This window comes from Pseudonaja textilis, chromosome Z (assembly GCF_049901715.1).
Source record: "Pseudonaja textilis isolate UNSWEBS1 chromosome Z, rPseTex1.2, whole genome shotgun sequence".
Lineage (NCBI taxonomy): Eukaryota > Metazoa > Chordata > Lepidosauria > Squamata > Elapidae > Pseudonaja > Pseudonaja textilis.
In genome coordinates this window covers 83,159,396-83,172,408 of record NC_142008.1, presented here as the reverse complement: position 1 = coordinate 83,172,408, position 13,013 = coordinate 83,159,396, and the positions used below count along the sequence as shown (strand labels likewise).

General features: G+C 37.3%; 1 protein-coding gene across 2 annotated transcripts in view; it reads right to left on the bottom strand.

Annotated features, from left to right (window-relative positions):
- Nucleotides 1-520: 520 nt before the first annotated feature.
- Nucleotides 521-13,013, bottom strand: part of SMYD1 (SET and MYND domain containing 1) — a 33,480-nt gene continuing 20,987 nt past the window's right edge. Inside the window, exons 5-10 of one of the 2 annotated variants that reach the window (XM_087915385.1) lie at nt 9,679-9,717; nt 6,935-7,127; nt 5,627-5,719; nt 2,251-2,414; nt 1,290-1,458; nt 521-927 (exon numbers count right to left, since the gene is read on the bottom strand). In XM_087915385.1, coding sequence (XP_087771511.1) covers nt 769-927; nt 1,290-1,458; nt 2,251-2,414; nt 5,627-5,719; nt 6,935-7,127; nt 9,679-9,717 — 817 coding nt within the window. In that variant the 3' untranslated portion in view covers nt 521-768. The remainder of the gene's footprint in view (nt 928-1,289; nt 1,459-2,250; nt 2,415-5,626; nt 5,720-6,934; nt 7,128-9,678; nt 9,718-13,013) is intronic. The other variant, XM_026717332.2, reaches the window with a different exon arrangement.

The following is a 13,013-nucleotide window of genomic DNA, read 5'->3' as shown; positions in this document are numbered from 1 at the left end:
TTTTGTTCCCCCAAATTCCATATCACTGATCTTTTTGAAAAAAAATGATAGCCTGATAGTATTTGTTCTTCTCATTCTAGGTAATGGAGTGTAATATTTGCTGATTCATGGTGTAAAATTGGAAAGAAATCATGATGATCTATTCCCCCAGACTGAGGAAAGAAAAATCAGACTCCTTCTGATAATTTTGCCTCTAGATTGGGAGGAGCCATTCTCCTGAGCTGAGGATCAGTTTCTAATCTTTGCACGCCCTTAATCCATGCAATCTTCATTATTTCAAGTCATACCAAGGAAGGAAGGATCACTAAGAACCGTATGAAAAGCTAATAATAAAATTTTGACAGCTAAAACTCAGTCTATAGGAAGTTTTCAACTAATTTATGGAGGGAACACTGTACCTTAACTTTCTGTATGCAATTTTTTCTTCATCACATTATTTCAACAATCCTACTTTCAACAGAAACATAGGAAACAGAACAAAATGACATTTTTGTATATATGTACCAACTGTAAACGAATTGTGTTAAAGATACATATTACTGCAACAGTTTTATTAATAATTGTGAAGATGCATTGTGTGAACATATCTAAATCAATATGATAAAATATATGACATTTTTCCAACTACATTTGTCCTTTGGAAGCCAACATTCAGGATAAAATATTTTCCCCCTTCATATATCAGTCTTTCTCTTAACAGAAGAAATGCTGATGGTGCAGTAGCTGCAGGAATATGGGGGTATATATTCAGATCAGCAAAGGAGCTTATTATTGCTTCTTCTGAAAGAGGCCAACTGAAACCTCACTGGTGGGCTCAGGCATGATCTGGATCTTTTGGTTCTTCAGAGCTGCCTCTCTCATCTTGTAATACATAAATTCATTTTGTTGGAACATGCGTAGCTCCATCTCAGATTGAATACGCATGGCCTACATGAATGCAAAGAAACTGCAAGTCACAGAAAATTCATTTTTTATATACCATTCTAACTGTAGTCTGTGGAAGAAATCCTTACTTTCAAAGTTAAATCTATCACAGGCAGCTATTCTTATCACAGTACTCTATGCAATTTGATAAACAATTCGCCACATTCTTCTATCACTATTAATTATACCTTTATATTACTTCAACAACTATTAGTCATGGAGAACGGCAGGAAATTTGCTAATTCTTATGTAGACAAATTGCTAGATAGATCCAATTCCAGAAAATTTGACAGTAAGCATCACAAATAAAAATTTATTAATCTCTGAATCCAAAAGATGCTTCATCACCCTTGAAAATCACTTACTTCCAGATCTTTGGTAATTGGATGAGTGGGTCCATGTGTCACCAAAAGAATAGCATAAGCTTTGCAAAGCATCCCATGGCCTGCTTCAATAAGCCCAGCATGCCAGTGGGTGACTCCACTTCTCATGAGTGCCATCCCAAGTTGGGCATTTTTGGGATGGTAAAGCTTTCTGAGGGCGAAAGAGAAGAAGCATGTTGTATAAGTCTTTTTTAAAAAGAACTTTTATTTAAAAACTTATCATGGAATAAAAGACAAGTCAAAAGAAAGGAGGAAGGAAAGAAAAAAGAAAGAAAGTTAAGAAATACAATAATTTCCATCCTTCTTTTCAATCAGGAGTTGCATTTATAATGCTTCTTAGGTAATATTCAATATTCCTTCAGTCCTTCAGATAATCTCCTATATGTGCAAGTTTTAAATGTGGCTGCATTTTCAAGAAACAGATCAAAGAGTGAGGAGGGGGTAAAAAAGGGAGGCTTCCATAGTTCTTTGCCGAGTGCAGCTTACTGTTTTAAAAATGATATTGTGGATAGATAGTAATCTACTGAACACACATATGCAAAGAGGAAAACAGCAAACTACTAACCCATTTGCAACCACCCCGAAGGGGAATCCAAGATTTGTACCACAATTGCAAATTTATCTGGGACTAAGGAAGAATTCTATTTTGGTTACATATATACAGGGGGAGAATAAACACTCTACATTTTACTTATTTTAAATATTTTTATGATCTTTCCACTTGAAAGCAGAATTGATAGATTTAGCCCTTATATTGTTACAACACTAACTTGGTTATATTAATTTCTAAGAATCATAAATGCTTTCCCTCATTATTGCTTCAATACCTCATATGGGTATTTTTGTGATTACGTAAAAGAGGGTTACCAAGTCTGTTTATTTTTCTCATTTCTATAAATAGGTTTACTGAAGAAGAGAAAAGAAAGAGACTCTGGTCACATACAGGTAACCATCCACCATCTGTTTTGAATAGCCAGAAGCCTCATCGAAGAGCTGGAGGTAAGAGAGAACTTCAGACAAGATGCTAAGAATCCGCAGCAGATAAATATTGGTTTCTCCCAGCACTGGTTCCTGCCTTGTTAGACACTCTCGGCACAATTTCACCACCTGTCACAACCACAAGAACAAAATAATCAAAAAAGAGGGACTGGATAGAATAAAGAGGCCTAGCTTCAGGAGTGGGATTCTACCAGCACCTATTCGCTAGAACCAGTTGTTAACATCCTAAGCAGTTCGGAGAACCGGTTGTTAGAAGAAATTATTGGCCTAATCCTGTAAGGAAGGCAGGAAGGAAACATTTTGGTGTTGCTTACAGAAACTGCCTCTCCGTTAACCCTTATTACATTCTTGGCAGGACTAGATTTCCTGGCTCAGGAACCTCTCTAGAGTTTTTTTCCCTTCCTTTGCTGGTACTTCGCTTGTGTGTTACAATGGCACTGAAAAAAGAGACTTATGTCCCTTTTTTACACTTACGACTGTTGCAGCATCCCCACAGTCTTGAGTGGCCAGGCGAGGAGATGCGTGCCTCGATGTGAGTGATATTGAGTTGGCCACACCCAGCCATAACATGACCACCAAGCCATGTCCGCCCAGTCACATGACCACTAAGCCAAGCCCACCATCTAAGCCACACCCACAGAACCGGTTGTTAAAAAAATTGAATCCTACCCCTGCCTAGCTCTAATGACTGATCAGTTTTGAGTGTGGATATGAGTTGTTCCTGTAATTAGTCCCACCATAATTAAAAAAAGGAGTTTTATAATTCATCTGGAATAAATGCAGAGAAATAGTTCTATGTTGGTGCAATAATAATGCAATAACATTGGGTACAGTTCTACATTTTTATATACAGTATTTTAAGTGTGACTCCAAATTATTGTTGTTAGAAAAGCCATTAAACCTGAGCTCTTTCAGTATGTGGGATGTTCAGGTTGCATTGATATTAAGATTTTATTTTTTTATTTGTGTACGAACAGCTAAGTTAAACTACTATTAAGATTCTCACTTGTATTGTTTGGAGGTTGATATGGATTTTTCTGGTTTGTTTTTACTGTTGCTAATCTTACTAATTACCTAACACTAAATAAAACTGAGGTCAATGTCTTTTGCAACTATAAAACTATAAAATAGCAGATTTGTCCCAGGAGCTTTTATGATATGGCAACACGAGCATCAGAAATGTCTCTTTCTTTATTTCATCTGCCTTCCTTTTACACTTTAAAGGACCAGGTAGTTCATCAACTGTCTTTACAGGCTATGCATCCTGGACCTCTCTGGAGGCATGGACTCCGTCCCTTGGATTCTTCCAATTGTGCATTATATGGGAGGGACTGGAAAGAAGCTTTAATAGTCAAGTTCTTTCATGTCACTGGTGAGTTATTTTATGCACATGAACACTTAACTAAATATTCCCTATCATTATTAAATTAAATTAAATTGAATTAGATCTTGAAGAAATGTTATCTCAGTATTTTGTTGGTTTCTGTGGGCTTGAAAGAGTAATATTCTGTAAGCAGAAACTCACCAATCTTCATCTTCGCAGTCAATATTTGAGTAGGTAGAAAACTAGATTATATAGGAAAGATAATCCCAGGGATGGGATTCTACCAGTTTGGACCAGTTCTATAGAACCAGTGGTTATGATTCTTCCCAGTTTGGAGAACGAGTAAATCATGCTCCTGGCTGGCCCTGCCCCTCTCTGCCCAACCCTCCCCTCCCCACCCAGTCAGTCCTTATCATGCATGCACAACATCACGCACATCACTGACTGCATTCTCCCCCACCCGCTCCACCCCGCCCAGTCACTCCTTATGGTATTTCTTCTTCTTTTTCTTCCCGATGATCAGCTGTTCCAACATCAGCTGTGCTGGGATCCCTCTCGCTGTCTTACTGCTTCACCCAGGAGACTTCTATGAGGCCCAGGACGCAAAAAACGGGTGCGGGGGACTCCATTTTTTGCCTCCTGGGCCTCAGGGAAACCTTTTTGAAGCAAAAATGACTTCCCAGGAGGCTTCCCTGAGGCCCAGGAGGCAAAAAATGGAGCGTGGCGGAGATGATAACTTTTAAATCTGCATTAATGGTATTTATTGTTACATATTATGTAGTTTTTTTTGTACAGGTAGCATTTTTTACTGATCTTTGGCTGTAGTAATTGAAATACTTGTTATAAACGTGCATAAATTTCATAGATTTAAACCAATAATGGGACAGAATTAAAAAAAAACCTATATGTTTATAGTTTATATTATCTGGAGTTAATCTAATGAACAAAAGTTATGTTTATTTTGTGAAGATTAGCGCCATCACTTCAATCAACATTTCCCCAAAAGGCAGCTACACATTTTTAATCTCCCACAAGTGTAAAAGTTGAAAAGACAAAACCAATATAAATTTTGTACTTTATACTATTTTATACTTTGGTCAAAATCTCTATTGAGACAGCCAGTCTTAGCTGACCCTCTGTACTAATTAATTTAAGAGGATGCCTTTTAGATTGCCTTTCCTGCTGAGATGAAGCAAAATGGGAATTTCATTCATATATTTATGTCTATATGTTTGTCTGTCTGTCTATCTGTCTGTCTTTCTATCTGTAATTTGAAGTAATTATGATACAATAATATAAAGAGACAAATATTCATGAAGGATGATCTTGCTAAAATCCAAATGCAAAACAAAAAGCAAAACTACTGGTACAAAAAAAACATCAGAAAATGATGGTTTATCATAATGGCCTCAATGACATCTTAACTCTAGATTGGTAGGGATGGGGAACAGTAGAATATATAATGCACTTTGCTCAAAAATGGGGTGCCATCACACATACAATCCTCTTGGGAAGGAAGATACATAATGACAGATGTATCTGAAGATAATGTATGGAAAATATTTTATTTTGAACATTAAATGTAAAACTTGTATCAAGTTTCCCTTGGTTGTCAAAAAGTCCCATACTATGAAGCAGGAGCTGGCAAATTTTTGGCAGGGTGAGGATACACTTTTTAAAAAAAAATCTTTCTTTTTTTTACAATAAGCAGGACACAATTCCTAGAAGCAACAAGACTGAGCTTTTTGTTCCATTTTTAACTACTTTGGAAAGATCATTTTCCTAAGAACTTTTGTTTCCTTATTTTAAAAATGACAGACAATTGCCATTATTTGGCCTTTTTTTTTTTTTTTGCTGAATTTTGAAATTCACAGAAAAGGGGTTCAGATGGCCCACACTGCTATGGAGTCCTAGGGAGATGGAAGAAAATTTCCCTGTAACACTTAAATTATCGTGAAGGAAATCATTGCAGAAAATCTGGTGTCCAATAACTTACTTCATGGTATATCCCATCAGAACGAGCTGCTTCAACTTTTTTCATGGTTTCCTTAGAAAACTGAATGACCTCTTTCACCATTTCTTGAGATATCTGTGAGAAATAAGCGAAAGATATTAGCATGTGCTTCCTCATTTTTCTTATCAAAGAACATCATAAAGCAAATCCAATTTTCTTTTTATTATCAAGATAATAATGTCTTGGAACAAACCTTGCAAGATTCACTTTAGCTCATTTTTTTCAACTGAAACAGATTCAAAGAACAATAATGAAGATGAACAGAGATGAACAAGAAATCACAAGAACCTATTGAAATTTTCTGAATATGGTACAGAACACAGACACAAAACTGTCTTTGATTTTCCCACACAAAACTGTTTTACTGTACGAAATTAAACTCCTAAGAGTATTAAGAAGACTGAAGGAAGATGTTTTGAGTTTTGAGAAAAGACACAGAGATATTTTGATGGCATGCTTCAAACAGATGAAAGGGTGTCACATAAAGGAAAACTAACATTTATTCTCTTTTCCCGGAGGGTAGAGGAAAATAATAATAATAAGAGTAAGTTACAGAAATGCAAAACCATTTGAATATTAGAAAAAAATTTCCAAACATTAAGAGAAATCTGACAGTACCACCAGTTATCTAGAGAGATGGTAGCCTTCTTTTTACTGGGTACATTAAAGTGCAGACTAAACAATAATCTGTCCAAGATATTTTAATCTGGGTTAAATAAAAATTAAATTAAATCCTGGGCAGAGAGTTGGATTTAGTGGTCAAAATGGTCCTTCTTATACTATGAAAAGTCAGGCAGCTGAAATAAAATCAGCATTAGTAGGAATTTTGCTTATTCCCATCATCTATATGGGCCACAGCTTTCTCCAGCTTTCTGTGATGACTCAATGCCACTAGTTCAGTGTAGCGAGCTGCGGGCAGCCTTTTTGCCACCACCAAATTCTTTCTGCCAGTTCACTGCCACCATTTCTTCACAAGACATCTTGTGAAATTTGCTGTGGGTATAACTCACCGCAGGCACTAGATGGAGAGTGAGCGAATTGTCAGAAGAGAGAAGCAATGGGCAGAGCAAGAGCTGTTATAAGTGGGTGGATGAGCAGGGTGTCAGAGGGTGGTAGTTGTAAGTTGGCTCCGCCCTGAATGCAGAACAGAGCAGTTTGGCTACAGTGGGGGATGGAGCAGAGGGCGGGCAGGCAGCTGAAGGCATATTTGAACCTAAATCTTTCTATAACCAATTCAGTACTTATCCATCTATATTCCTGGAAATATTCTGAAATTTGTCAAAGTCTTACCTTTTCATTCCCTTCTTTCAAAGCCAACATCAGGTCATCTTTGATTCCTTTCTGGCAATGCTCACAGGTACAGTCAAAATAATACTGTTTTTTCAGTTGCTGCTTTCGGTCTTCACTGACATTGAGAAAGTCTATATAGGAAACAGTCAGCTCTTCTCCTACAGAGATCTTACTCAATACACGTAGCTCTATCCTGGTTTTAAATAAGGCAAGAAGCATTAGATCATTTGCAATAATTATCTGATTCTATAATTAAGATTCTTAGGAAAGAAACTCTTTAAGGATGTATCTTCCCAAGCAAAGCCACGAATTATTTTGTGGAATTTTCTGTCTTCTGAACTCAATTCTGTACAAGGGTGAACAAAATTCTGTAATATGAACTGGTCAAATTAATGCCTGCATACAATTATGGAAATCAAAACCACTTTATTTTTCTTTTATTTCTTTTATTGAAGAGCATTTTTTCCCGGCTCTTGTTAAACATTGGTAGAACAAAGCAGCTTTGTTTTCTGACTAAAGAGAAAATCTCATTCAACAACCTCTATAATTTCACATGCAGTGTCCAGTTTTGAACAAATTATCAAAAATTCAAAAGGCAGATATATAGTGCTCACTATTCTTTAATTAAAGTTAAAAAATTTAAACAATTTAGTTTTTATAAAATTAGAGTCTATAGCATATTCATGTGTTAAAGTATAATTTTGAAAGCACCATTACAAAATTCTGGATAAGTATCTTCTCATTTTATTTTGTTATACAAATTACATTTTAATTGACATTTTCCTTCTTACTTTCAGCACACTCACTGCCATTGAAAAATCACATATGCTGTAGTCACTACTTCACACCGCCACAGTTAACTGATAACTTTCAATAAATGAGTCAGCCAGAATGCATGGTAAAGGGGTGGGGCTCTGTGCACTTATTTGTGAGGTTGAGGAAGAGGGTCACTTGTGGATACTTTTCACCTATTATTCTTGCCACTAGTAGACAACTTTTGAGTGGCATCTTCCATGTATTTGAGCAGGGTGGATCTTCTTAGCTTTAGAATTTGAACTTGAGGGATTCAACATAGTCTCTAGACCAGGTGTCGGCAACCTTAAACACTAACCAGAAGCCCCACGTTCAATTATGGAGCCAGCCAGAAGTCCGGTTCCCCCACCATAGAGTCTCCTAGCATGGCATCCTTTTTCCTGTCTTAACTGCCCCTTGTGGAGCTGACCAGAAAACCCACCCCTTGCCATAGAGTCTCCTCCTGGCATGCCATGCTTCCCACCCCAAAACCGGAAGCTCCTCTCAAAATTATGGCACTGACTGGTGACAGGAAGCCACAGAGGGATGGAAGAGCCACATGCAGCTCCAGAGCTGCAGGTTGTCGACCCCTGCACTAGACCACTTAAATCACATCTGAAATCATGTACATGGTACATCAGTTAGAAATAGAGTTGTTATAAAAAATAAGCAAAAGCAGACTTACATGCACATGTACAGATGCATTAACCATGCCATTCCTAAACATTCAGTTTTTGAGCACATGAATCTGTTTTTGCCATGCACCCTTATCACTCCTACTTCTGACAGTAGTGTCACTGGAGATCCTTATTAAATTAAATTATGTCTATCCGAATATAAAAAGCAATGTTTCCAGATGTGTAACATAAAGAATTTCTCTCACATTCTCAATTTTCTCTGTTATTCTTCCTTTAAAAATTGGTATGGTGCATAAACCTCACATACTGGAATTGATTTGGTTCATTCCAGTTTCATTTTCAACAGTAGCCCAGAAGCATTGAGAAATATATGGTAATTACCTTTCAGTTCCCCTTTATTACATCAAAGTAATAAATCTGTTAGTATACTTTAACCACAACTTCCCAGTACAAGTTGTCACTTTTTTTAGAAAGAATACTTCTTTACATGCCACATTAACTACAATTACATTCACGCACATACAGAGACAATCACGCTTTCTTACATCAGCTGTGAAGATATTTGGTTTCAAAATATGCAGCTCCTTCCAGCTTGTTTATAATCAGCTGAATCAAGGGATGAATTTCTATCATTTCTATAATTCAATTAATTCCCTTTTTTAAAAACTTAAAATATTTTTGAGTATTCCTCAAAAATACACAGAATAAATCTCCAAGGATTGTACAAAGATTTGCCAAGAATGCTCAAAATACACTTGAAAGTTTTCAGAGGCCTAGTGGTCTTCTTTTCTCCTGCCAGGCCCTCCTGAAATTACAATCAAAAACTTGTCAGGGTAGGAAATGGGATGGAAGGGATGGAATGGCCAATCCCTCTCCTCAGTTGGAAGTAGTTGTAATCATCACAACCAAAATTAGAGAAACGGGTCTCAGGCAATGAGTCACCTGCAAATAAGATGAAAGGTTGATAGGATTTATTCCCATTAACACAGGTCATGCTGTCACTGCTATGGAAAGGAAAGAAGGAAAAAGAAGATAGTTCCAATGTTAAGAAGGATGGGCAAGTTGATCTGATAAGAACAGGGGTGACAATCACAATTAATATTATAGTACTTATACACTACAAAATGCAGGAAGTATTAAATTAAGGGCTGGGTTTAGTGGGATTTAGCTTAGGGATTATGGAAAATGTGGAATTACACGCAACAGACATTTCCAAAGTTGGGTTATTATTGTCTGTGATTCGTCTATAGTGATGCAGGATGATAGAGAAGTAGTGAGAGAAGGGAGTATATTATGCTTTCAAGACTGACCCACCTCATCTGGGTGTGGAACAATGATCTTACAGCCTCATGACTGGAAAAAAAAAAACAGATACCTGCAGTTTTACAAAGGTAGAAACACTGGAAAAGCAATCTGAGCCCAGACATTTAGTAGATTGAATGTTTGGAGGCAGCTACACATTGACGTGCATATACCAAGGACAACATTAAAGAAGCATATGAAATTATCAGCTGGAAGCCTAAGACCATACAATTTATAATTTCCCTTCTCGAACAGGCTTTGACTCTAGCACCGGAATATTTGTATTTCATGATGATTGGTTGACTGACCGACTAGATTTTCTTCTAGTGGAGGAACCAGAGTTGAAGGCGATCACAAAGCTTAGATTTTCCATCTCCTGGTCCTCTTGGGCTCTCTCCTTCCCATTCATGATTTATGAATAAGAATTTAATGAAACTAAGCTCCAAGGTTCAGTAGAACTTTCCCTTAGCAAAAGTAGGTCTTACTATGCAGATCAGCTTCAGCATTATAGTATTAGTAACAGCAAGCAGAACTTTTTTGGTAGTCTACTCACTATAATTAAAAATATATCAGGGGTGAAATTCAAATTTTTCCCTACCGGCTCTGTGGGTATAGCTGTGGGTATGGCTTGGTATAATAATAATAGCAACCAGGGGTGATTTTTTACTGATTCAAATCGTCCCTACTACCTCTCCCAAGCCGGGGCGAGGTGGTTTAATTTCACCCCTGGAATATACCACATGTATTACCTTACTGGATTCACTGCAAATATACCACAAAGCATCAGTATAAAAAGTGATGCTAGACACAATAAAATGTTTTGTCTTTAACTATTTCCACTATCTGATTTCAGGTTTTCCTCTAGCATATAATCTATGCCTCATCCAGGCCTTCTGATAGGATACATAACCACTAAAAGTTACTAGAAACGATGGACGATAGATATTGGACCAGAATAATTTACTTTACTTTTATGTTTTAATTTATCCTGAAACCTTATAATGGGGTTTATTTTCAGGCAACTGAAATTAAACACTACAAATTTACAAGCAAATTTCATTAATTCTTATTCTCCTCTTGAAAGGATAAGAGTGACAAATAGTAACAGCAGTCTAAAAGGCAGCCTCTACAGCTGAACCAGAGCTTTCCACTCTTTCCACTCAGCAGCGTCCTGTATTGCTGGGAATGACTTCCAACTGGGCTTTCTCTCCTAGTATTAGTCAATCCATCTCAAAATATGTTTGGTGTTTTTTTTCTGGTAGTAGCAGAAGACATAACTAGCTAGGTAGGAACCTTCCCGTGCTGCTTTCTTTAAGTCATCTTGTGAATTGATCTATTTCACATAGCCCTGATCAAAAAGAATGACAAAATGCTGGCAAAGCAGCTGCAGCTGCAGTGCAAATGCCCCTCCATCAAAAAATAGCCTTTTCAACAGCATCCTGGCTTTAGTTTTGGACACTTCATGCCTTGCCCAACACCCCATCCAATCAAATATGACAAATACATTACCCTTTCCCACCTTGTCAGTGAGGTTCTACACGGTCCTTTTCCAATTCAAGGTACATGGCACAGAATTACAGAGGGAGCCAAAGTGAAATTAAAAATACCAGGCTGATATTCTGATATTTTGACTCATGCTGTGGTCTGACCTATCTGCACTGTGGTGGTATTCATTTTTAATCAGCTTTTAGGGACTGCAAAGACTTTGAGATCACCCAAGTAGTAGTTCCTGGAAGAGCCTTGGAACTGAGAAGGTGTTGTGGCAAGTTTTAATAAAGTGAACGTCTTAAGCCTACTAAAGTTTAACATATCTATTTAGTTTCTAATTTCTGAAAAAAAGATATCAGAAGTTGTTCCCTGAATGCTAGTGTTTTGCTACTGAATAATGCTTGCGTGATTTATAGGAATTCCGGAGTTACAAGCAAGGAGCCATAAAAAAACAAACATGGGAGCCATAAAAAAACTATGGATTGTGAGCTGCTCACCTCTGAGCAATAGCAACATTAATTTAAGTTTTGGTTCTTACTCAGAATTCACATGCTTCTCCTGCTATTCACAATTTGTTTTATGAGATAGTTAGAATATATGTACAGCAACATTCAAGAGGGATCACATTTGGACTTCCAATTCTTATCCTCTCATCTACAGGAGCTTTAGAAAATAGCTTGACCCCTTCCTCCCTGTGGCAGCCCCTCAAATATTGGATGACCGCTATCATGTCTCCCTCGGTCATTCTCTTTACTAGACTAGCCAAGCCCAGTTCCTGCAACTGTTCGTTGTATGTTTTAGTCTCCAGTCCCTTAATCAACCTGGTTGCTCTTCTCTGCACTTTTCTAGAGTCTCAACATCTTTTTTATAATGTGGTGACCATAACTGGATGCAGTACTCTAAGTGTGCTTTATAGAGTGGCATTAGTACTTCCCTTGATCTTGATTGTATCCCTCTGTTAATACAATTTAGGATTGCATTAGCTTTTTTGGCAGCTGCTGCACATTGCTGACTCATATTTAGCTGGTTGTCCACTAAGACTCCAAGATCCCTCTCACAGTTACTGCTATTGAGCCTGGTTTCACCCAGACTATATGTGTCCTTTTGGTTTTTCTCGTCTAAAGAAAAAGACTTGTAGGACTTTACTTTTCTCTACACTGATTTTCATTTGTTTTGATAGGGCCCAATGTTCTAGTCTGTCAAGATCCATCTGGATCTTGTGCCTACCTTCTTGGGTGTTAGCTATTCCTGCCAGCTTAGTATCATCTGCAAATTTGGTAAGTTCCCATTCTATTCCCGCATCTAAGTTGTTAATGAAGATATTGAAGAGTACTGGGGCTAAGACAGAACCTTGTGGCACTCCACTGCATACTTCCCTCCATGTAGACTTTGACCTATTAAGGACTACTTGTTGAGTATGGTTTGTCAGCCAGTTGCGAGTCCATCCCGTAGTGGTGCTATCTATTCCACGTTTTTCTAGCTTACCAAGAAGTAGATCTTTCGAAGTAGATTTCTTACATTTATTGCAATCAAACATATTATTGATGGAGCATATTTTAAGGGAGAATATAGTTGTCACTATCCTTTCTCTAAGAAGATGACTGGGTCCTTGTCTTTTCATACAGGCCAGAAGGAGCCTTTTCTGACTGATTGAACAACATTGTTGGAAAGTGCAGATTTAAGAAAGATTGATTCTGTCTATAAATATCATTATGACCCTTAATCGCTTCCATCAACAGATTGATTACCATCTTAGTGAATCAGAATTTCACTGACATCACTAAGTCATGCTAGGAATTTATTCAATGCAAAAAAAACATAGTAGTTAAAGTATTACCTCATTCAACCATTTTCTTAAT